This window comes from Camelina sativa, chromosome 6, assembly GCF_000633955.1.
Source record: "Camelina sativa cultivar DH55 chromosome 6, Cs, whole genome shotgun sequence".
Lineage (NCBI taxonomy): Eukaryota > Viridiplantae > Streptophyta > Magnoliopsida > Brassicales > Brassicaceae > Camelina > Camelina sativa.
Window position 1 is genome coordinate 24,549,936 of NC_025690.1, and position 24,087 is coordinate 24,574,022.

A 24,087-nucleotide genomic window follows, 5' to 3' on the forward strand; every position below is an offset into this window, starting at 1 on the left:
TAATAAAAATTAATGTGTCGAGATATACATATATTTAGATAATTCTATATAATTATTAATTTATATTATTGATGGACCATATATTTACAAATGATTTTTTTAAAAAAATATTATTTTATTATATTATTGAATAATGTCCAAAATTACACTAGTCTCAATTTGGAACCAGAGAAATTTATTAATTTATAAAAGTTATTAATTTACCAAATATTAATTTATAGAGGTTCTACTGTAGTATAATTAAAATGTCAATATAAGAAATTACATCTTAGCTTTTGAGTCATATTTAAACCATCACACAAATTTTAAGTAAACCGTTTTAATTCACCTAATTTTTTAATTAGAAAAAAAAATCATTTTAAAGACATTTAAGATTTGTGATTGGACTGTAAGACTTTTAACAAATTTCAAGTTTGATTTGTCAATCTACGTATTTTAAATAAAAATATTTTGTCTAATTATAATATTTTGGTGATATTTAGTTTTTAAAAATATATATGCAAAAAAACTTTTAAATGTTAAAAAGTTTTAAAAAAGTAGTTTAAAATTAGTTTTAAAAGGATTCGTCATGCTTGATTGCAGTGGACCGGTAGCAATAGAAGACTCAACGGTTTAAAGGTATCGACCCAAATAATCGTTACGCAAATTAAAGCAAACCACCATACTGTCTTCTTCTCCTATCTTCGATACTAAGCAATAGTGCCAGAGCTAACTTTTATATACGCTAAATTTTGTTTCTCTTGTTCGATTTATCAGGCGAGATCTACCAGATCTGGCTAATTGCTGGCAAAGTTCAAGCCCTGTTACACCTGGGCTGGTACGTCTTTATTTATGAGCTATTTTGTTGTTGTTGTTGTTGTTGTTGTTATTAGAGAGTATAGATGAAAGTAACTGGTTTATGTTGATTCAACTTAACCGGGGGTTCTTCTCAGATTTTTTTTTTTCATTTGTTTGATTATAGATCCTACTTCTTCTCTAAGAACTAAGGTTCTTCTTCTGAGTTTGTTTGGTAGTGAATTCTTTTATACTGAGAGAGTGATTTGTTTTGGAAATTGCAGATGTCGGTGGTGCTCTGGATTGTGCCTTTGGCTATACTCCCGAGTATCTCCACTATGCTGCTAAACACAAAGCGTATGCCTGGATACAAACGTTTTTTTTTTTAAGTGATAATGAACTTTTTGCTTTTGATTTTGTCACTTGGGTCTATGCCGGGTTCTATGCAGGTTTGTCCTCTTGGATGAGTCCTTCTTGGTTGAGATCAGAATGACGTTAAGAGCAATGTGAGTACTGGGTTCCGTTTGCTACACAGTAATGCTTTGTTTGTTGAAAGGTCCATTATCTTCACGACTCCCACTTTATCTAAATTATCTTGTTTTGTATGCAGAATTGAGTTTGCTTGCGGCACTTATGGTATACTTTTTACATATGTGACCGCNCTACAACAAATCCAAAATATAACAATCAATACTTCAAATCACAGATGATTAAAAAAAAAAAAGGGATCGAAAAGTTTTGGTTTTGGATCCACAAACCGGATCCTCTAGGAAGAAAGTCTCTCCCAACAATGCTCTCTAGAACCGAAGATTTCCCAGAACTCTACACTCATGCATAAGAAGAAGAAGAGAAACCTTAAAAAGCAAGAAGCTTTAATTAAGAGAAGAACGCTAAGTGAGAGAGTAATCTGATGAGAGAATGAAACCTGACCACCGACGACGGCGACGGTAGGAAGAGCTTCCCAGAGAGAAGTGAGAGCGTTATTACCGCCGCCATAATCGCCGAGTGCAGTGCATGCTCTCTGTATCTCATTAATCAACAGGATCAAACTCTCCATTGTCGCCGAGAGATTCAAATATCAACAGCCGGAGGAGAAGAATGCAAAGGACTTTGAGACGAACGCAGATGGACCGGAGAGAGACACGAGAAAACAGAGAGCGGGCGTTTTCAATATGATTAACCAAAACCAAATCCAAATTTATTAATTATTATTATTATTTGTCATTATCCATTTATTTATTTATTAGTATTATATTGTTTATATAAGTAATCTTTGAAAATTGACTAAAAACCATTTAATATAATTAGATATTCTACCATCTATAAACGTTTCATTCTACTCTTTAATTTTAAATGATTTTTATTCAAACCAAAATACAGTAAAACTCTATAAATTAATAATAATGAGACCAGAAAAATCTATTAATTTATAGAGGTTTTAATTTCTCAATAAATTAATAATTATTAATTTATAGAGAGACTTTCCTAATTTAGTAAAAAAACATTAAAAATAAGATTTAATGGTTATAACTAATATTTTTATAAAATCAATTACAATGAAAATAACAATTATCATGTTTTGACGATAGCACTCAAAGATTTTTATAAAGTAAAAATATCAAAAATGAACTCTAATAAAAATTAATGTGTCGAGATATACATATATTTAGATAATTCTATATAATTATTAATTTATATTATTGATGGACCATATATTTACAAATGATTTTTTTAAAAAAATATTATTTTATTATATTATTGAATAATGTCCAAAATTACACTAGTCTCAATTTGGAACCAGAGAAATTTATTAATTTATAAAAGTTATTAATTTACCAAATATTAATTTATAGAGGTTCTACTGTAGTATAATTAAAATGTCAATATAAGAAATTACATCTTAGCTTTTGAGTCATATTTAAACCATCACACAAATTTTAAGTAAACCGTTTTAATTCACCTAATTTTTTAATTAGAAAAAAAAATCATTTTAAAGACATTTAAGATTTGTGATTGGACTGTAAGACTTTTAACAAATTTCAAGTTTGATTTGTCAATCTACGTATTTTAAATAAAAATATTTTGTCTAATTATAATATTTTGGTGATATTTAGTTTTTAAAAATATATATGCAAAAAAACTTTTAAATGTTAAAAAGTTTTAAAAAAGTAGTTTAAAATTAGTTTTAAAAGGATTCGTCATGCTTGATTGCAGTGGACCGGTAGCAATAGAAGACTCAACGGTTTAAAGGTATCGACCCAAATAATCGTTACGCAAATTAAAGCAAACCACCATACTGTCTTCTTCTCCTATCTTCGATACTAAGCAATAGTGCCAGAGCTAACTTTTATATACGCTAAATTTTGTTTCTCTTGTTCGATTTATCAGGCGAGATCTACCAGATCTGGCTAATTGCTGGCAAAGTTCAAGCCCTGTTACACCTGGGCTGGTACGTCTTTATTTATGAGCTATTTTGTTGTTGTTGTTGTTGTTGTTGTTATTAGAGAGTATAGATGAAAGTAACTGGTTTATGTTGATTCAACTTAACCGGGGGTTCTTCTCAGATTTTTTTTTTTCATTTGTTTGATTATAGATCCTACTTCTTCTCTAAGAACTAAGGTTCTTCTTCTGAGTTTGTTTGGTAGTGAATTCTTTTATACTGAGAGAGTGATTTGTTTTGGAAATTGCAGATGTCGGTGGTGCTCTGGATTGTGCCTTTGGCTATACTCCCGAGTATCTCCACTATGCTGCTAAACACAAAGCGTATGCCTGGATACAAACGTTTTTTTTTTTAAGTGATAATGAACTTTTTGCTTTTGATTTTGTCACTTGGGTCTATGCCGGGTTCTATGCAGGTTTGTCCTCTTGGATGAGTCCTTCTTGGTTGAGATCAGAATGACGTTAAGAGCAATGTGAGTACTGGGTTCCGTTTGCTACACAGTAATGCTTTGTTTGTTGAAAGGTCCATTATCTTCACGACTCCCACTTTATCTAAATTATCTTGTTTTGTATGCAGAATTGAGTTTGCTTGCGGCACTTATGGTATACTTTTTACATATGTGACCGCACGGATATCTTCAATTCATCAAAGAAGGTGTTGATGATTTTTTTTTTTGCTTAGTAGATTCTGAGAAAGGTTTATCTAGCTAGTTACAGAGTCTTTAACATTGTCCAGCAACATCTTATATACACTTGTTTCTTATAACTAAGGTTGGTCTTAAATGTTACATGGAAAGAATAGACCCTCATAGGATTGTCAAATTTGATGCGACTAAAAAAAGAAAGATAATAAATTTGATATGTCATGATGATTATGCTGCTTGTGTCGGTTCATTCTTGTCCGTGCTTCTACGAATCTGACTAGCTTTCATTTTTTTTTAATCTTTTAACACAGAGTTAAAACCGGGATCTCTTTCTGTTCCTATACTTCCTTCTCATCATCGTTTCAGCGTTGACTTCCTTCACGATTCAGAATGATAAATCAGCATTCACCGGAAAAGCCATCATGTACTTGAAAAAAGGCATCAAACCGAGGAGTGGAAAGGCTGGATGCAGGTTTGTCGTTTAACTTTTATGTTAGTGACTTGCCCTTCAGTTTGGCTCATGCCTGTTAATGCATCTGCTAGGAAAATTTGTAGACAAGTATCTAGTGTTCATTTTTTAATCTGCCTTTTCATTTGCTGTTACCGCATCATTGTTTTATTTTTATTTTTTGTGTTGTAGGTCCTCTTTTTGAATACTATAATGCCAATCCGTGTCTTCATTGCTTGCTACGTATGGATGACTGGATTTGGGAATTTTTATTATTATGACTTTAGCCTTCCAAGGTTTGCACAGGTAGCTATGTCCTCCCGGCCTTGATCGGTACATATGGATAATAGGGATGCTATATGCATACTACCACCCAAATGTAAGTTCCCAATACTAGAATTTCACATCAAGTCTGTTCACAAATGGGTAGTTTAGTGATAAAGACTTGCCATTTTTCGTCCTTCATTTCCTTGATTATGTATCTTATAGGTTGAAAGTTGGATACTGGAGGAAGCTGAGATGAAGTTCAGGATGGCTAATCAAAACAACTGTGGCACTTATAGCAATAACGGTATAACAAATTAACAAGTCATCATTTCCCTTTCTTCTAGGTGAAAGAGCCTTACGTACTGTTTTCTTCCAGCTAATCTATCATTTTTATTATGAAACTTTTAGGTGGGATATTTTTGGTACGAGTACATATACAAGCTGGACAAGCTAACTTGCAACAGATATCATCCTTACACCTCTTGGATTCCTATAACGTATTCCACTTTACTTGCAAATCTCTACACATCAGATTCATCCAAGAACCAGTCCTAACATGTATTCTTTGTTTTGCTTTTCTTTCAGTGTTTATATCTGTCTCCGGAACATCACTCAGTCTTTCCGCGGCTACAGTGTTTATATCTGTCTCATGAACAGTCTCTCAGTCAATAGTGATATTCGTCCTCTTGTTACGATTTTTCCAAAAAAAATCTGATCATGAACTTCCAGGTGGCTTGGGAAGATAACACTGAAGACATATATCTCCCAGTTTCATATATGGCTCAGGTATGTCACACATTTTATATCTCCCAGGAGCACTTGGGAGCAAGATTAACTGGAGCTGGATGGGGGAGGTGGCGCAGTGGCCTTGGTTAAGGTAATAAATAAAAAGCTTCCTTACGGTTTTAGGATACTAATGTTATTGAGTCATGTTTTTGGGAGTAAAAAGAATGGAATTGTGGTATTCCCATTTACAGTAGAAAGAAATACTACACGAGAAGAGAGTAGAGAAAGGAGTTGTGAAGGAAGAAGATATGGAGCTAAAAAAAGCCTTCAAGTGGTGCTGCCATCTTCAACCTCTAAACACATCTCTCTCCCTCTCTTAATCTGAATTGTTTGCAATTGTACCACTTCCCAACCCCAACTTCACTTCGTAATTTCGTATACATAATATTATATTCGTCTGAAATCAATACAAATATAGTATATACAAGTAGGAGTTGACGACATTAATAAAATGAAGAAGTTTCCCATTCACAATTTTTGTATACACATTAGTAATTTTATCGAATAATGAATGAACCCAATATAAAAATAATCACGTGACTTGGGAGTGTGATATATACTGTAACTCTCGCAGTGTACCATAGAAGAAACAGAGAGGATCTACGATGTCGTCGTCGCCGCCGCCGGGGAAAAAGAGATCACGATCGATTACTACGTTTGAGTCTCTTACGCATGACTTAGTATTGAGCATCGTCGCACGCGTGCCAAGAGAGTACTATCCGACTCTCTCCCTCGTATCCAAGAGATTTAGATCTCTCCTAGTTTCACCGGAGCTTTACAAGGCCCGATCTCTCTCCGGCCACACCGAGTGTTGTCTCTATGTGTGCATAGAGGACGATCCTGATTATCACTGGTTCACCCTCAGCCGGAAACCTGATCAAACCCTAACCAGCGATGATGATGATGATGATGATGATGATGATGATGATGATGATGATGATGATGATGATGATGATGATGATGATGATGATGATGATGATGATGATGATGATGATGATGATGATGATGATGATGATGATGATGATGATGATGATGATGATGATGATGATGATGATGATGATGATGATGATGATGATGATGATGATGATGATGATGATGATGATGATGATGATGATGATGATGATGATGATGATGATGATGATGATGATGATGATGATGATGATGATGATGATGATGATGATGATGATGATGATGATGATGATGATGATGATGATGATGATGATGATGATGATGATGATGATGATGATGATGATGATGATGATGATGATGATGATGATGATGATGATGATGATGATGATGATGAGGAGGAGGAGGAGGAGGAGGAGGAGGAGAAGAAGCCAAGTGGCTACCTTTTGTCTAGAGTCCCAATTTCAGATTCTCCTCCTGGGAATTTTTGGAATCTCGTCACGGTCGGTTCTGAGATCTACAACATAGGCGGTTCCAGATACGAAGATCCCCCAGCCCTCTCTAGCGTCTCGATTCTGGATTGCAGGACTCACACGTGGAGCAAAGCTCCGAACTTGGGCGTGGAGCTAAGCTCAGTTTCCGCTAGTGCCCGTGATGGAATGATATATGTAGTAGGAAGGTACGAAGAAGAAGAAGAACATTTTATTTCCACCGGAGAAGCCTTGTTTAAAGCCTTCTTTAAGGTGTTGGACACAAAAACACAAACTTGGCATACTCTACCGGCCAACTACAGCGAGGATAAAGGCGTTTTTTCGGCCGGCAACAGCGAATTTGTTGACGGGAAGTTGCACGTGGTGCCTTGGACTAGTAGATGTATGGCTTACAATCCCAAGGAAGCTAGATGGGAACAGGCTGATCGGGTGATGGGTGCTTTTATGAGTCAAAATGCTTATTGCGAGATCGATAATGTTTTGTGCTCTGCTTTCTTGGGATTTCTTAGATGGTATGACACTCAGTCAGCCACTTGGAGAAACTTCATGGGTTTGCCACAAGGATTTTTCAGTTATAGTTGTCATCAGATTAGGTTGGCTAATTTCCGTGGAAAGATTGCTGCTTTCTGGGCTCAGAATTTTCCTTGTGATGATGATGATGATGATGATGATGATGATTGCGATGACAAGAAGATGATTTGGTGTGCCGTGATTGCGCTTGATAAACGCACTAGTTGTGAAATTTGGGGGATCGTTGAGTCGCTTGATCATGTGCTTACTGTCCCTAAAGATTCTAATCTAGTCAAGGCTCTTGCTGCTACTCTTTGATGAGTATGAACATCATGTCTCTTCTTTTTCTTCTTCTGGTAAAGTTGTTTGTTTTTGTTGGGGTTGTCTGTGTTCTTTTGGTGTATGCAACTGTGTGAAGAAGAATGACTTTGTCTCTTGTTTCACTTCTAATCTTTTCATGTCAAAAGGAAACTAACTGAGAAAATATAACAACTAGATTTGGTCAGGAGACATTTACAAATTAGCAAGTGAAAAAATCAAACCACAGTAGTTTCTCACAGGCACACACTTATCGGCCAACAGAAAGGCAAAACCATCATTACACAACCTAACATTTTACCCTCAGCCTCTTTGTTATCCATCTTCTTATATCCCAACCACATAACCGGGCATATGCTTTGAGTAAACCGATACATTCTTCCAATGCTGCTTATCTTCCGGGATTCTGATTCTCCAACAAGTCCTTGTAACCTTCTTGCTTCTGTTGTTGCTAGCACAATCACCATTCCAAAGGCAGCTGGGATGCTTTCACAACCGATAAATGGATCCTACCAACTGGTCCCTGGAAGCTTCCACTGTTAAGAAAGTTTGTCTGCACATATTCAATGTCTGAAACATCCCCAGTAAAGCACAATGTTTGGCTGCTTTGCATAGGTTTCGACATACTGTGTTGGGTTTGGATCGCAAATGCCATAGACTTCCTCTATCTGCATTAAAGATTATATGAGATGAGAGATTTTCAAATAACATGTGGAATAAAGCAAAGGCCATAATACTATGAGACAGACCACAGAACAAGGCAGAGAGTGTTTGTAAGATATATCAGACTGGAAGAGTTGAACCAAAGATGCAAGTGCCGTACCTTGAGCATAAGACAACGGGAAACGTGACTTAACCCAATTACTGAGATCTTACTGATTAGCAGCTGAAGGTTTATCTTGGTGAACCAAGTGTATGTGTTTGCATATGGATAGGGCTCAAAACAAATTCTTCCAACTGAAGTTGGGTTTCGATTAATCCTGAAATTGGTCACAGTAAGTGTGTGAGATAAGACCAAGAACATCATAAAGGGACTCGGAATACCTCATTTCTCGGGTAAAATCCAATGCACATAAACCTCAGGGAAGATCCAAAGACTTAAAAAAGGCATAACCAAACAGGATATATATAACACTACAGAAAACCATTACTTGGTCAGATGGAACACTGAGAAAGTAAGACTTTTAACCTTTGTCAAATGAAACAGAAGTTGACATGGTCTATAGCAGTAATGCTGGAGGAATCAAGAATCTCTCTGCTACCTCTAAGGAAGGCACTAATCCAAGCTGTATGCATTTATTTGCGGGAACTCCAGACAAGCTTTTCCAACTTGTCTCATCAATATCCCTCAAGAAGAAAGCACCAATGCAGAGAGCGTCAATGTCTGATTCAGCAGAACCATAAACCTGGATGTCAAGAACGGTTAGCTAAAATATATATATAGGTGGTTCACCATTACCTAAAGGTTGAATTCATTGCAGAGTAACTCGTACTAAAACAGTTTATAAGAGGGGTGTATTCAAAACATGATTTTGGAGGATTTGTTATTTTTGTAAAATCCAATGTTATTCAACTAGTGATTTTAAAATCTCATCTCAAATCCATTGTTATTGAATATGACATTTGTTAAAACTCATTCAAAATCACTCACAATCCACTGTTATTCAATTAACAATTTGCAAAAATCATAACAAATCCCCTAATATTCAAAACCAAATTCTTTTTTTTTTTAGAAAAACATAATAGTGATTGTGAGAGACTTTGGATACATTTTTGTAAGAAAAATCTTATTTTGAAAATCCCACCTTGGAGAATGGTTTTGTAGGATTGGTTTAAAAAAAAAACAAATTATGATTTTGCTATAAAAACAAATTTTGGGCTCTCTCCCTCTATCTTATATATCTCTTCTTCTCTCTCGTTGTACAGAGGTAATAGTGATTGTGACCAAATTCATTCACGGTGGAGTGTTGCTCTGTTTTGGTGTGAGAAAACAGTAACGTGACCAAATTCATTCACCACTTTGTAATTAACGTTTGTACGTAGTTAATGGTTGCTTACAATTTTTTTTGTTTCTTTTGTATGACTTTAGTTTCCAAGCTACAATGGGAGATATAGAAGATGTGAAAGCTAAAGGTCAATATAAACAATGGTCTGAGCCTGAACACAAGTTGTTATTGCGGCTCTTAGTGGATGGAGTCAATCAAATTGCCTGAATACAAGTTGTTTGTACCTTTCAATTTAAATCTTTGAGTTTATACTATTCAGATTAAACTGCCAAAAATCTTTTTGCTATGTTATATTCTCGTTTATGGACTTGACAATCTTCTTAAAAACCCATTAAAGTCTCACCAAATCTCATCAAATCATAAATTTTTTTTTTTTAAAATGGAAAATAATAACAAATCTACCAAAATACCTTAAAAACTTACGGAAAATCTCCTAAAATCCAAAAATTCATAAATTCTCCAAAATCCTCAAAAATTCTATTTTGAATACATTCCCTAAGAGTTAAGACCCGTAAGCAAATAATGGTGGCGTCAACATGATGTTGAGCCCATTATAAAAGCCCAATAATAGGGTAGGGGAGGGCACGTGCTACTAACCCAAGAAGAAACGGACGAACAAGCGTGTGTGTGTGGGATTAGAGGGAAAACGACGACGTCTAGTATATCACCAAACACTTGTAGGCTTCCACCATCCACGAGCTCCCATTGCCGTCACATGCCTCGTTTCCCTTTTACATTTGATCGGGGGATGAAGTTGATATCTTTGTTTTTACTTGTTCGTCCTCCCAATATCTCTCCCACTAACAAATTATTTTCATGATTGTAAATTTAAATGATTAGTAGTAAGAGAAAGTGGGATTACTTTTCCATATATATCTTGAATTGGATTCGTACCGTATCTTTGAATTCCCGATCATGTTCATATACAAAATGATATCATTAACTATTTCAAGATATGTATTAACGCACATATATATATATAGACTGATAACAAAAATTAGTCATACACTTAACAATTATAAGAATATATATATATATCCAATATTTAAACGTGTCCTTTAATTTATGCAAATCAAAAACAAAAAGGAAACAACCAAAGACCTTTAATTTGGTAGTTTTCCGAATGAAAATTGTTGTTGGTAAATATATAACGTTGACATACGATGTCTTTAAGTAAATACGTTTTAGTTTTTATAAATATGGTTTTAGACTTTTAGTGAGTCAAATTAAGAGGACGTTTAGTTTTGTTTAACAAGGTAGTTGTACATATATTTTAAAGTAATGATTACACATAAACCCAATTGATATGAAAGTAATAACTAATCATTACATTATATATAACACCCGTTTTGGTGATGAAGTGATGTTTGTTTTGGCAAAGCAATGTCAACGACAATATGGAATTATGATGAAAACAATTGAAATGTTCATCCTCCCACTTACAAAGCACACCCATAAAGAATACTACTCTATACTATAGTGACGTTAATTATATTTAAAAAAAAAAAAAAAAAAAGAGTATACATAATTTATCTTTAACCATAAGTATAAAATGTATAATCATCTTTATTAGCAAAAAACAATGGTTAACGTGTCAAGACTTTATTACCTGAAAAAATTTCTTCTTCTTAAAAAAAGAAAGAAATCAGAAAAACTTCATTTACTCTGGCGATTGTCTTCTCTCTCATTTAGAAGATCCTTTCTCTCTCCAAAAGAGAGAAAATCTCAGAGAAGAAGACAAAGAAGAAGAAGAAGATCCTTTCTCTCTCTCTCTCTCTCTCTCTCTCTCTCTCTCTCTCTCTCTCTCAAAGAAGAAGACAAATTAATCTTTTTTATTTATCAGATCTTCTTCTTCTTCTTCTACTTCTCAAAAAAATCGAACCTTTTTTTTTGTTTTTTTGTTTTTTTTTGGTTGGGTCTCCGATGAGGTGTAAGAGACATACAGTAGATTTCAGTAGCAGTATAGGCGTTTGTGCTTCTTGTCTCCGCGAACGTCTCTTCTCTCTCGCCGTCTCAACCGCCGCCTCTCAAACCGACGATCATCATTCTCGTATCTCTCCACCCCCTCCTCTGCTTTTCCCTCGTTCTGTTTCTCCTTACGTTGCTCCGAGAAAATCAGACGCCGGAGTAGACTCTGTAGCAGTATCTTCTTCTAATAACAACAGATTCTTCTCAACGCCGCAAGTATTGGAAGGCGGAGGAGGAAGAGGTTCAACCTCATCGGAAAAAGTCTTCGTATCATCATCATTTAAGAAGAACAAAAAAAGCGGTTTATCTCGTTTCTCAAGCTTCTTCAGACCGACGAGATCTGACGTTTACGATTCGCGTCGTGATTCATGCGACGACGCGTCCACTGTCTTTTCTCAGTCGTCAACATCGACGTCAAGGTCATGGCTCTCTAAGGTTCTCTCAGTTCGATCGAAGAAGCAACAGTCAAACACAACGACCTGCTACATCGAGGATTTGATCGCTGCAGAGTCCGATCATCATCATCAAAATCGACCTAGACAGAGATACTGCAGAGGAATGTCGCCGGCGGGAGAATCAACGACGAACGACGACTCAGTTGAGGAATCACCAGGGAGGTTAAGAAGAACGCCGGCGATGGGAACTCCGGGGAGGAGAAAGGTTGGGTTTGGTAGAAGCGTTTCAGGGATGGCTTTTTGTTTGAGTCCGTTAGTGAGAGCTAAACCATCTAACTGGAGAGGAAGATTTCTGCCGGATTTTGGTTATTCCGAATCACCGGCGAATCCTCACCTTTCGACGGCGGCGTCTTTTTGTGGTAACCGGTCTAAGAAGCTTGTTGATTTAGGAAGACTTGATCACCGCCGTTGATTCTCTCTTCTTTTTTTTCGTTTGGTTGGGATTAAAATCTGACCGTTCTTTTGTGAAATTACCTTAAATACCCCTCACAAGATTCATACTTATATATAATGTATGGTGCACTTTACTATACCAACAACAGCAGAAAAAAAAAAATGAAACTACCATTTTTGGTTATATATAATAATAATGTTTTCTGATTGTGTATATTAAAAGGAAGATTTATTCGTTTTTCTCTTTTTTTTTTTAAAAAAATAATTAGGAGAGATTAGAAGAACAATGTCGTCTTGGTCTAATGTGCCTCTGTTTTTTTTTTTTTTTTAAATGACTTTTTTTTGGGTGTACAAATGACAGATAATAAAAGAAGAAAAAAACTATGACTAGTTTCATGTCAGAATTGTAATATATTTTCAGTTCTTTTGAAGTTTTCAAATCTAGAAGAAGAAAAAAAAAATAAGTGTCAATGGTAATAAATGTGACATACCCTTGTGTTTCCCTTAATCTAGAAAAACAAAATTCTGACAACACTTCTCTTTAGACATTAGACATGGCAAAGTCAAAAATTTAAACCAAAAATCTCACAAATTCCCAATTTACTAGTCTCACTTAATTAACTAGACACATCAAAACCTAATAGAGAAAGCTAGGGGAAAAAACGGGCATATAGGTCCAATAATAACATAGGTCTCAGTTTCGATCAGTTTCGACGACTTTTGGTAAGATCTTCCAAGTAGTACCGTCGTAAGTAAAGAGGAGGAGTTTCAAAGGTTTAAAAGGGTAAAGACTAAAAGGAGTTTTTAATACATAATATACGAAGTGGGTCCAAATTTTAAATTCGATGGGTCCTTAGCCGTGAGTGAGGAGGACTGAGGAGCAATGCAAATACGATCATTCTATGGATGGGCTGAATTGTAATTTGATATTTCATCGTCTAATCTTACAGGACAGAGAGCATTAACGGTCATAAAAGGGAAGTTGGCATTTAATGAACGTGTGGTGGCTTGGCTTGGCTTTGTTGAGAAATAGTTGTAGTCTTCTTTCGTGGCTCTACCTTCTCCTCTCACCTACATACCATCTTCATTGATTTCAACTTACTCATTCTGTTTTCTCTTTTTTTTTTTTAGATGGTCTCTTCTTTAATTATTGTCATTATTGCGAATTATGTGTTGTTTGCTGAGAGTGGGAAAATTCAAATAAAGCACACAAAGTGCCCTTTATAATTCATTTCTAGTTATTAGTTGGTACAATAGACTAAATTCAAGCTATCAGTTGTCTTTGGTACTATGTATGAGGAATTTTATGGATGATTACTTGATTATGAATGTCATTTAAGAAACAACTCTAACAAAAGTTTCGAATAACTTATTTAGTTGGACGGTTCGAACATATGAAAATACTTTTCAGGTGCGTTGAAAAGAAAGCCACTCCTACTACAAGTTTCTATCTATCTTTCGAAATGTATGCGTCATAATTAAGTATTGACATTATAAAGAATTATAGCTTTTCCTAATCACTTGAGGAAGTACGTCCCGTCAACTTGTAAATGTTAGTTGTTGTTTTTGCAATAACTAGCCGAATTCATAGTTATTTAACGCTAATATCTACTAATGCAGCACTATCCCACCGTAAGAATGAGATCATCGCTGAGTAATAATGTATACGCATTACTGCATTAATCCCCATCAGAGCTTTTCACCAAGATAAAATAAGTTTTTTTCGTTTAGGTTTTCTTTAAACAAGGTTCAAGGTGGAACTGGAGAAAAATACCTGGGAACAGTGAGACTTTGAATTTAATTAGCTCATTTAAGTGATCTGACCTAACGAACATGTGTACGAAATTAATTCTCTGTTTCTTTATGATATGGGTCAAACATAAAAACAATTCTATTATGCATCATTCTTCTCTCTTCAACTGTCTTCACATGGAAGGAAGAAACGAGAAGAGTGTGTTTATGTAACTAAAATTCATAGACTGACAAATCATAGTTCTGAGACAATAGTAAACAAAAGTACCGAAGCAGAGAGCATTTGAAGCTCCAAAAGACCACAAAAGATCAGAGTTAGGGACAAACCATAGCTAAATCAAAGTCTTTCTTAAAACAACCTGATGAAAGTAAAAAAAAAAAAAAGTCGAATAAGCAGGCAAAAATTTTACAATAACGGATTGGATAATGCGAAGGCTGGAGGGACTTTTTTTTTTGTTTGTCTTATAGTTCTCTATCGATTTGTTGTTGCTGTTGCCAATTTTAACAAGAGCATCCTCCTGATTGCTGCTGAGACATAGATGCATTTGCATTGGAAGACTTGAGATTGACATCAACCATATCTTCTTGCTTTGTCGAAGACAATGTTTCCATTCCGGGCAAAGCTGCTGCTATCTTGCGGAAGAGAGCCTATCAATGGAAAAAGGGTTTAAAACATTAGAACAAAAACAGGATTTGCGCGGATTGATAGCGTTATGGATTTGTAGTAATTATTCAGCGACAGTATCAGCGAGAGATCCATACGGATAGAAAGATATAACAACTAGCAGGTGGGTATAAAAGTCTAGGTTAATCAACAATCTTTTGTTGTTCAAGAAGCCCTCAGAAATAGGCGAAGAGAAAAACTTTGTTACCTTGATGTTGAAGCCTGCTTTGGCACTGGTTTCGATAAACATTACATTAAGTTCACGAGCCTTGGCTTCTGCTTCCTCTATTGACACTTGCCTGAGAAACAAACAATTTATTACTAAAGACCCATTGACAGAACAAATAGTAGGCACCATCAAGTGTCAAAGCGTGTTGACTATAAAGAAACCCTATGCAGTTGAGCACCAAATGATTTTCCATTTATTATCTTGTAGGGTCGTTTGGAACATACTCAATACCACCAGAAAATAAGAAGCGGTTTAATCCAAAAAGAAACTCATTTGTATCGGAAACATACTTACAAAACCAGACCGGGAAAGGAGGGCTACCAAATTTTTAGTCCAACTGCTATTGAATAGTGATTTGCATAGCAAAGTTTGAAAATAAACATGTTAAAGAAGAGATAGTGGATCACTATTACCTTTTTTCCACAAGGTCAGTTTTGTTTCCCACAAGCACTACTATCACATCACTACCACGCTCTGTCCTAACCTCATCGATCCACTTAGTAGTGTTTAGAAAGGATTGCCTGCCTATATAACAGTGGAAAACCAAATAAATATCGAGTTACACAACGCACGATGGATCAAGAAAGAGAAGAAATCAAAATGCATGAACTCATAAGATTACTGAATATCACAGCCACAACATGTCAGATATGGGAAAAATATTCATGTTGTTTGAGAGAAAGCAGAGAAAGGGTGAAGAGACGCATACTTGCAACATCATACACAATAACAGCAACAGACGAATCCCTGATATAGCTCGGAATAAGACTCCTGAATCGCTCTTGCCCTGCTGTATCCCTGTCATATGTTTTCGTCTCTTAATGTTAATAACCAAATCATGATCAATCTGCAATTATATTCTTCAGCGTTCGAAAACCAAAAGAGGCTCAAGATATTACCATAGCTGAAGTCTGACCGTTCGATCTTCAAGGTACATTGTCTTTGATAGAAAATCAATACCAATTGTGGCCTGAGGATTATGAAACAAAGAACAGTGAGTATAATGATTATAAGCAACTACAGTTCACTTACTAGCAGGAGCTCAAACGTCATTATCATATTTACAGATCAAGACCACATAATTTTATTCAGCAATTGAGAACAAATTCGAGTAAATAAATAATGATAACAAAGATCAAGGAAGCATCCTCATATGTTACTTGGATCTTCTATGACACTGAACAAAGTGAGCGATTACAAAAGCCAAAATTCACAAACGATGATCATTGAAGCTGATGGTTACGTTCTATACATTGATTAAACACGACGGTCTACAAATCAGATCACACACAACAACGTGGAATCGAACGCTAGATCAAGAGAACGATTTAAAACTCTGGCACTGAACAAAGCGAGCGATTACAAAAACGATGATCATTCAAGGTGATTTTACGTTCTACTGATTGACTAAACACGGTCTACAAATCAGATCACACACACACAACTACGTAGAATCAAACGCCAGATCAAGAGAATGATTTAGAACTAGGAACTGAAAAACACGATTCCCGTCCATGAAGAACGGATCTCAAAATCCATCAAACCCTGGGGCGTCCCCGACTTAAATCGGCACAAGCCAACGTCGTGCATCGTGGAGATCACAACTAGATTTGAACAATGGAAATCATATTACCTGGTAAGTATTGTCGAACTTGTCGTACATGAATCGAGTGATGATACTGGTTTTGCCGACGGATTGATCTCCCAAAAACACCAGTTTATACTTGGCGAGCGCCGAGACCGGAGCCATGATTCCTCAAAGATCTAACTCGCCGGAACGGATCTGAGAAACGTCGAGATCTCGCTCGCTTGAGAATACTAGTTTCCGATATTTACCGGAGAGATCCCGTCGCTATGGAATTGCAAATAAACTGTAGTAGTTTGAGTTTGATATTACCAAGTTGCTGGTTTATTCGAGATTGGGTCCTTTCTGTGAAATTATAAACTATTTGAGATAAATTACAACATATAAGAAACTTAGAGGATTGCAAATTACAGAAAATTTAATACATTATGGGCTCCATGTATAAGCCCACGTAAGGATTTGGCCTAGCCTTATAGTAGTAAGCGGGCACGTGACACACGTGTCTTCTCTCTATGACCTGAAGAACCTTGGACCTTTCTTCACCTCTGTGGTCTCATCAAATCCCTAAATCTCGAGCTCGAAGAAGAGACGAAAATGGCACTGAGAAATGCAGTTCTTCGTCAGCTGAGGGTTCCGGTTCAAACCCTAGGAATGAATCAGTCTCAAATTGGGTTCCTTGGTTCGATCCGGTCTTTTTCTTCGAACGATGATCATCTCAGCAGAGAAGCGGTCGTTGATAGAGTTCTTGATGTCGTCAAGAGCTTCCCCAAAGTCGATCCCTCTAAGGTCAGCTCGATCTTCATATATTTTAGCTAAATGTTAAGATTTCGGCTTAGACCTGCAATGTATGGGGATCGAATCGTGGTTCCTATCTTTGTTTTTCTTTTTTTCCTCATTACTGAAATATTCAATCTTTGTCAATGTTGTAGCTTTTGGTTGATTTCGTATTGATCTAGTGGGAATATACACCAAATGGTATCTGAAAATATGTTGCTTTAGGTGTTGTTTGAAAATTTAAGGCTAACTGATTCTTAATGGTCTGGTAAGTTTAGCTTATTGTCAGAAGCGACAGCTTCAGATTTTTGTTGTTGTTGTTGTTTCCATTAATTTGGTTGATGATCTAATGGATTTGACATTTGATGAATCCTTTTTGTTTGAAGACATACAAATCTTTCAGTTCTCTCTCTAAGAGTTGTTGAGGTTGGGTTATTTCGTTGATGAATTTTATGATAACAAACTGCAGGTGACTCCTGAGGTACATTTCCAAAACGATCTGGGGTTAGATAGTTTGGACACAGTGGAGATAGTGATGGCTATTGAAGAGGAGTTCAAGCTGGAAATCCCAGACAAAGAAGCTGACAAGATCGATTCTTGCACTCTCGCCATTGAATACGTTTACAATCACCCAATGTCTAGCTAAATCCTGTGGTGCTCTCTCCTCATGGTTTCTCATTTTGTTTCTTCTCTCTTGAGAATGGGATTTGCAAATAAATTCACTTCTGTTTTGAGAGCATTGTTGTTATTGACTCTTTTTAACAGTTTCAGTTTCTTTGAAAAACCCCTTTTTTGCTTGAATCTTGTGAAAGTTGACACTCTTTCTCGAGGTTAATACAACTTCTCTTCAAGTCTACTCTATAGATTTCAATAAATAAATCCAGTTTAGGATTGACTTCTCTGAACGAACATAAACAATTGTATTTTAATTAGTTTTTCTAAATTTCGGTTCAAAATTTTCAAGTCGGTGATTTATTATTTTGATTAACTCCAGCAATTATCTCGAGAAAATAAGGTAACTGTTACGTCATAGAATCAGAGTAGATTAAGGAGATAATACAAAATATGCCAAAAAGTTGGATTAGAAGTAACTAACGGCAAGTATCTTCTCACACTCACTCACTCCATTGGTGCTCTGTTTAACTTAGTGAGTTGGCTAAAGCTACAACAAAAGACTACTACCACTACTCCTACATCTTCTCCGCTTGTAAATTTGCTAATAATGTCTTTGCGTTGATTTCTTCACCTGTCCGCTTTCTCCTCCGCTCGTATGTCTTTACTATCTTGTCTCTTTTCACCCCTTCGGCTTCTTGAAACCTGAAACAGATACAAAAGAAAAGAAACTTCAGCTTTAGACGACAAGTAAACACTCAGTTTCACTAATGCTTTTTAGGTAGTGAGAAGACAAGTAAACACGCTTACTTCTTTTCAGTTGGAGGCAAGTTTTCTAAAGCCTTATCGATTGGATTCACTATCCCCTTTGATTTCTCCTCCCAAGACCTGAACCAACACACACACAAAAAACTCAGTTTAGACAAAAAAGAAACCTAGTTTACTGATGTTTTTTTTTAAGAGTAAGAAGAGAAGTAAAAGACTCACTTTTCACTTGAAGGTAAGTCTTCGAGAGTCTTATCGACTATCCCTTTTGATTTCTCCTCTTCAGCTTTTTTCTCCACTTCAGCTTCCAAAGACCTGAACCAACACAAAAGCAGAGAAACTCTGTTTACTAATGTTTTCTTAGAAGTAGTGAGACGAGAGCTATATACGCTCACCTTTCACTTCGAGGTAACTTTTTGGCAGCCTTAACACCTCCCTTGGCTCCCCCCTTTGCCTTACTTTTCCCTCCCTTAAATGTTTTCTTCTCTTCGGGTTCTGGATACCTGAACCAACACAACACAAAAAGACTCAATCTTAAAACAAAAAGAAACCAATTTGACTGATATGATTGAGATAGGTAGTGAGAAGAGAAGTAAAAAAAACTCACTCCTGTCCACTTAAGTCCCTGAGAGACTTATCGACTGCATGGATTATCATCTTCTTAACCTGTTCAAGCAAAACACGGGAAACTGAAAACAATGACATTTACAGACGAGTTGGAAACTTTGCTCCAAAAACAACCAGGAATTAAGACAAAAAAATACCTCCAACTTGTCTTCTTTTGCAAAATGATTAGGTGGAAGTAGACGAAACTGTTTTGTCAAGCGTAAACACTCGCTGATATTTTCAGGTGAGACAAAGTCAAGCGCTACCTTTGTGCAGGACTGCAAGACACAAGAGAAATAGTACAATGATCAACTGATGAACCTTACTTATGCTCCGAAACAAAACAAAAAAAGCACAGTTGCTCTCAAATCCACTGTATCCTAATTAAGCTAGTAAAATAAAAAAAAATCACCTTCAAATTTCTGACTTGATGCGGGCACCCGACAGGTATTAAGACAGCATCTCCAAGCTTCTGATTAAAGGTCCATGGTTCAATACCTACAGAATACAGCCCCAAAGATATATGACTAGAGAACTGTCAAGATAATGTGGAAATTTAAGATGGAAAATGTGCTTGATTATTAGTAAGAATTCAGCATACCATATTCTTCTTTCAGCTTCTTGATATGATATCGTGTTAGATAGATGGTCTGGTCGTGTATCGGATGAGAAACCTGAAAAAAAGAAGGTGGATGAGCATACAAATATCTGTGGAGGAGAGAATGGACACAAAGAGACACTACATACTATATGTTATTGAAGAAAGAACGACATGAAAAATGCAAAATATAGTAGTGTACCTGGGGCAAAGGGCAGCAGTAGAAATGTCTAAACTCCTGGTAATGTTTCAGAAGGTAACTTTCTAGTTTGGGAATGTCTTCTCTACGGAAAATGTCCCAGAGAGCTCCATCATCAGATTCAACATTTTCGGCTTCTTGTTTAGACTTGACAAGAATCTTTATCATTTCCTCCTTGTTATAGCTAGCTACAGAGCTATACAGCTCTTTGAGATCTTGTTCAGCATGCTTCTTTTTCAGTTCTTCAATTCCAGATTGGTTTTCCACTTTAATGGCCACTTCAGATATGTGCGTCAATACATTCACCTGAAAATAACCAACACACGGATATAAAATAGGATTGAAAAGAATTAGATAAGACTCGGAGAGAGGGAGAGAGGGAGAGAGAGAAATTATTATTAAAATAATGTATATATGACAACGTGCTGCTTTATACCACTAAAAAAAGCAGCATATGATATGAAGTATATATCGGAGAGAGAGAAATTATTATTAAAATTAATTTTTGACCGAATTGAATTTAACTTTTAATTTATATATTCATAAAATTTTTTTATTTATTAAATAAATTAGAAGCTAATCCACCTACCTAGAATATAGAATTGCTCTAGGAATATTTTTTCTAAATGATATGAATATGATCCATAGTAGGTTGCTCGGGACTCGAACCCGGAACTAGTCAGTAGATAATTTCATTCTTAAAATGAAAAAAAAAAACAGAGGTAAAAAAAAATCCTATCCAAACCATGCTTGCATTTTTCATTGCATACATAGAAACTCAGTTTGTTTGGTTCCTTATAAATAGGAACCCAAATTCAAGTAGTGAGGAGAAGTGTCACACATAATAAACACTAATGAAGATTGAAAGTCACTAATATTTTCAGCCATTAATGTGATGCCGTAGGGACTCAATGGTTGTCATCTGTAATTTTTATTTTCAAAGTGTCATTTAACACAGCTGCTACATCTCTTGACACGCTGTTTCATTATGTCGCTGTCGCAGCGTTTAATAAAAGAACAGGGCATACTCTTTTGATGAGTATAACCTTTAACAATCCCTTTTATATAAGATGATTGCATGCTTACCAGTAGGAAGACAAAATTGTTACAATTTGGCATTGTACTCTTCAAGGTTCTTAACATTTTTATTGCATCCCCTATCAAATTGAGAATTTCTTAGCTTTGGAAAAAAGGTAGTGGAATTAGAATTTGAGTGATTGAATTACTCACAAACCCCAACAAGATTGATGTTGGTCTTTCTACTTCAACGGTAAGGATTACCCACAGCGCGAACATGTAACAAACAAATTTTCTTCTGGTTTATGATGTCGGAAATAGACCGATTTTATATCACCCTTCAATTCGAATTAGCAAAAGCAATGTTGACATAAATCTGTCTTTTCAATCTTCTAGCAAAGGCCGTTCTTATCTTCGGTAGAGCAGAATTTTGGATTTACCATAGTAAATTCCGGTTGATTAAAAAAAAAGTTTCCATAAAGGAAAAAAAAATGGTTGTGGGCCCATAAGGAAAAAAGTAATTAACCCTCAGACAGCTCAATTTGGACTTTTGAAGAGTTTTGTTGATAGACTAAAGCCTATTTAAATGAAGTTCTCCAGTAAATGAAGAAGAGACAACTAATCCTATATTTAATTTTAAGAAAAACTAAGTGGAACTGATATACTTAAAGATTTTACTGTTATCTGATTCTGTTGTTTTAGAAGGTTCTGAAATCATTATGAAAGGGAAACTACCAAAAGAATTGACACAAGTATATATAACAATGAAATGGAAATGAACACGAGAAAAGAGAAAAACGTAAAGGGTACTAACCGCATCAGACATGTCGCAATGGAGCTTAGTAACAGAATCTCCACGGCCAAACTCTTGCTCAAATCCATAAGCAATATATGTCTTTGGCCCCATGTCTGGCTTCAAGCAATTTTTAGGCAGTTTGACAGCCAGATTCAATGGTCCATTATCAGGGTGAGTGTACTGCTTCAAAGGCAAACTGCATAAGAACTCCATCGCATGACGTGGCAAGTTTTCTTCGAAGGCCTTAGATGGAGGCCAATCTTTCAGTTTCCAAACTTGTGGCCAACCCATTCGATCATATCGGCCCTTAATGTATCCGGTAAAGAAGTCGCGAAGATTAGTCTTTACCTGCATCCGTTAAAAGTCATTAGATACAGATGAGCATTATAAGAAGTTACGAAAAGATATGGACCGAACACATATTTCATTGAGGAAAAACTGACCTCACAGAAGTCCAGACAATCAGTAGAAAGAACATCTAGAAGTGTTTCATGATTGGTGCTGCGTATTTGACGGCAGGCACGATACGTTACCATTGGTTCCCAGCTAAAACCAGATGTAGCCTCAAGCACATTCCTCACAATCACAGGCTCACCTTTTACCCAATGATGTTGAAAATGCTTCGAGTCATCTTGTTGAACATCTCTTCCGCTTGGACAATACAGATAATTGTCTTCCGAACCTTCTCGACAAGCAGCCTTTAACAGTTTACCACCATTGTCCATGTCAATATGACCATTAGACTTATAACAAGGGCATTGCTCCAAAACAGTTTCAGGTAAATCCAAAAGCTCGCCGCTGGCATCAGCAAGTTTTTCTACTTTCTTTAACAAATCAGATACCCAACCATCAGGAAGTAGGCGTTTCAACTTTAAACCCTCAGCACCACAATGACAAATAATGATTCCAGCTTCATTTGCTTTCCACAAAGATGGGTCATTCATATGGTCTTTGCAAACCGGCTTATCATCTGGCTTCTCATTAGGATTATCATCATCATCCGGCTGATCAATAACTTTGCCTTCGTCTCCATGTTCATACTCTAAACCTCGGTTAACATAATTCCAGGACACATCCTCCTGACATGCCTCAGCCTTTCCATTGCGGATCTCAAGGCAACATGTAAGGCAGATATCACAAGGACAGGCCGAGCAACTCCTATGGAGATCAAAGATCGAAGTCTTGCAGATATCACTGTAATCCCAAGGAGTTAAAACAAAAAACGAATCAAGTTACCAACAGCATCATGAGATACGAACTTGTCAAATTTATTGAAACAAAAATATCAGGGTAATATACCAGTATAGTCTTTCATCAGGGAAAGATTCAGCGTCTAGGGGCCTCACCTCTTCAAACTCCAGTCCTGTGTAAAAATTAAACAATATTAAGATATATTCTTAATCCTTGAAGGTAATCAGCTTCCAGCTTCTAACATAGAAAAAAAAATCATTACTTTCAACAAGTAGAAACACAATAAGCATGGAAAGTACCTGATATCTTGGCCTCAATTTCCATCTCAGCAAGTTGTTCATCAACTAATTCCTTCATATGTGGGAGAAGCCATCGCAAAATATATTTAGAGCATTGAATCTTGGCGTCCTTGCTGACCTCGAGATTCGGATTTATGCCCTACATGGCATTCAAGTAATCAATCATGCTAAGGAGCTCAGAAAAAAAGCATAGAAAAACATCATCAAGCAAGCAAGAGACGAGAAAAAAAGTTACGTGTATCTTATTATCAAGACGCAAACATCGTCTGCAACAGCAAATACCACAGCAGAATGGGCATTTAGTGGCAACATCATCTTGTGGTATGTTGGGGTACCTGAATAATCCAACACAAGAAGACCACAATAAAGGAAATGGGCGTTCTGTTTGTAAATAGATGAAATTTATAACCACTGATTCAACAGGAATCCAAAAATAAATTGCTAAAAATGTTATGATGAAAAGAAGAGCAAACATATGACATACCAAGTTTTCAAGCAGGGGAGACAAAAACGTTTCGTCTTGCAGTTCTGACAGCGCACAACGTACCCTTTATCATTCCTTTGACATTGATGACACATATTGGACTCTGCACTT

At 36.1% G+C, this 24,087-nt stretch overlaps 5 protein-coding genes and 2 long non-coding RNA genes across 12 annotated transcripts in view; 5 read left to right on the forward strand and 2 right to left on the reverse strand.

Annotated features, from left to right (window-relative positions):
* LOC109125287 lies at window positions 652-1,435 on the forward strand. Its single transcript, XR_002032459.1, has 3 exons — window positions 652-817; window positions 1,059-1,280; window positions 1,385-1,435. It is a non-coding gene; the product is annotated as an uncharacterized LOC109125287 (long non-coding RNA).
* LOC109125286 lies at window positions 3,058-6,326 on the forward strand. 6 transcript variants are annotated; one of them, XR_002032454.1, is made up of 10 exons: window positions 3,058-3,223; window positions 3,465-3,537; window positions 3,630-3,686; window positions 3,791-3,868; window positions 4,169-4,329; window positions 4,498-4,684; window positions 4,795-4,876; window positions 4,981-5,069; window positions 5,158-5,449; window positions 5,550-5,829. It is a non-coding gene; the product is annotated as an uncharacterized LOC109125286 (long non-coding RNA). The 6 variants fall into 6 exon arrangements; XR_002032456.1 differs by lacking the exon at window positions 5,550-5,829 and adding an exon at window positions 5,933-6,326 and having other exon boundaries at window positions 3,465-3,686; XR_002032453.1 differs by having other exon boundaries at window positions 3,465-3,686.
* LOC104793406 (F-box/kelch-repeat protein At3g06570) lies at window positions 6,622-7,708 on the forward strand. The gene has a single exon (XM_019226850.1). The coding sequence runs from the start codon at window positions 6,924-6,926 to the stop codon at window positions 7,581-7,583; it is 660 nt and encodes a 219-aa protein (XP_019082395.1). The 5' UTR covers window positions 6,622-6,923; the 3' UTR covers window positions 7,584-7,708.
* On the forward strand, window positions 11,408-12,619 carry LOC104793407. The gene has a single exon (XM_010519760.2). It carries the CDS (start codon window positions 11,513-11,515, stop codon window positions 12,422-12,424), a length of 912 nt encoding a protein of 303 aa, XP_010518062.1. The 5' UTR covers window positions 11,408-11,512; the 3' UTR covers window positions 12,425-12,619.
* On the reverse strand, window positions 14,362-16,967 carry LOC104793408 (ras-related protein RABH1b). Its single transcript, XM_010519761.2, has 6 exons — window positions 16,684-16,967; window positions 15,950-16,020; window positions 15,760-15,848; window positions 15,464-15,575; window positions 15,030-15,120; window positions 14,362-14,805 (listed from the first exon to the last, which is right to left on the reverse strand). The coding sequence occupies exons 1-6, from the start codon at window positions 16,798-16,800 to the stop codon at window positions 14,659-14,661; spliced, it is 627 nt and encodes a 208-aa protein (XP_010518063.1). The 5' UTR covers window positions 16,801-16,967; the 3' UTR covers window positions 14,362-14,658.
* LOC104793411 (acyl carrier protein 1, mitochondrial-like) lies at window positions 17,161-18,265 on the forward strand. The gene is made up of 2 exons (XM_010519763.2): window positions 17,161-17,421; window positions 17,879-18,265. The coding sequence occupies exons 1-2, from the start codon at window positions 17,230-17,232 to the stop codon at window positions 18,053-18,055; spliced, it is 369 nt and encodes a 122-aa protein (XP_010518065.1). The 5' UTR covers window positions 17,161-17,229; the 3' UTR covers window positions 18,056-18,265.
* The window catches only part of LOC104793410 (lysine-specific demethylase JMJ25-like), a gene marked incomplete in the record, with an annotated part of 6,378 nt that continues 683 nt past the window's right edge, over window positions 18,393-24,087 (reverse strand). Inside the window, 15 exon segments of the mRNA XM_019226851.1 lie at window positions 18,393-18,726; window positions 18,832-18,909; window positions 19,009-19,101; window positions 19,182-19,289; window positions 19,394-19,452; window positions 19,551-19,670; window positions 19,805-19,890; window positions 19,994-20,066; window positions 20,193-20,495; window positions 22,021-22,350; window positions 22,446-23,196; window positions 23,302-23,365; window positions 23,493-23,631; window positions 23,728-23,827; window positions 23,977-24,084. Coding sequence (XP_019082396.1) covers window positions 18,600-18,726; window positions 18,832-18,909; window positions 19,009-19,101; window positions 19,182-19,289; window positions 19,394-19,452; window positions 19,551-19,670; window positions 19,805-19,890; window positions 19,994-20,066; window positions 20,193-20,495; window positions 22,021-22,350; window positions 22,446-23,196; window positions 23,302-23,365; window positions 23,493-23,631; window positions 23,728-23,827; window positions 23,977-24,084 — 2,539 coding nt within the window.

Bases quoted from the DNA above. Each gene is read 5' to 3' on its own strand.
- LOC104793406 (XM_019226850.1), top strand. From the start codon at position 6,924: ATGATATATGTAGTAGGAAGGTACGAAGAAGAAGAAGAACATTTTATT.
- LOC104793407 (XM_010519760.2), top strand. From the start codon at position 11,513: ATGAGGTGTAAGAGACATACAGTAGATTTCAGTAGCAGTATAGGCGTT.
- LOC104793408 (XM_010519761.2), bottom strand. From the start codon at position 16,800: ATGGCTCCGGTCTCGGCGCTCGCCAAGTATAAACTGGTGTTTTTGGGA. The intron at 16,021-16,683 runs GTAATATGATTT...CATAATCCTCAG, and splicing joins AGTTCGACAATACTTACCAG to GCCACAATTGGTATTGATTT. The intron at 15,849-15,949 runs GTAATATCTTGA...AACATATGACAG, and splicing joins ACGGTCAGACTTCAGCTATG to GGATACAGCAGGGCAAGAGC.
- LOC104793411 (XM_010519763.2), top strand. From the start codon at position 17,230: ATGGCACTGAGAAATGCAGTTCTTCGTCAGCTGAGGGTTCCGGTTCAA. The intron at 17,422-17,878 runs GTCAGCTCGATC...AACAAACTGCAG, and splicing joins CCAAAGTCGATCCCTCTAAG to GTGACTCCTGAGGTACATTT.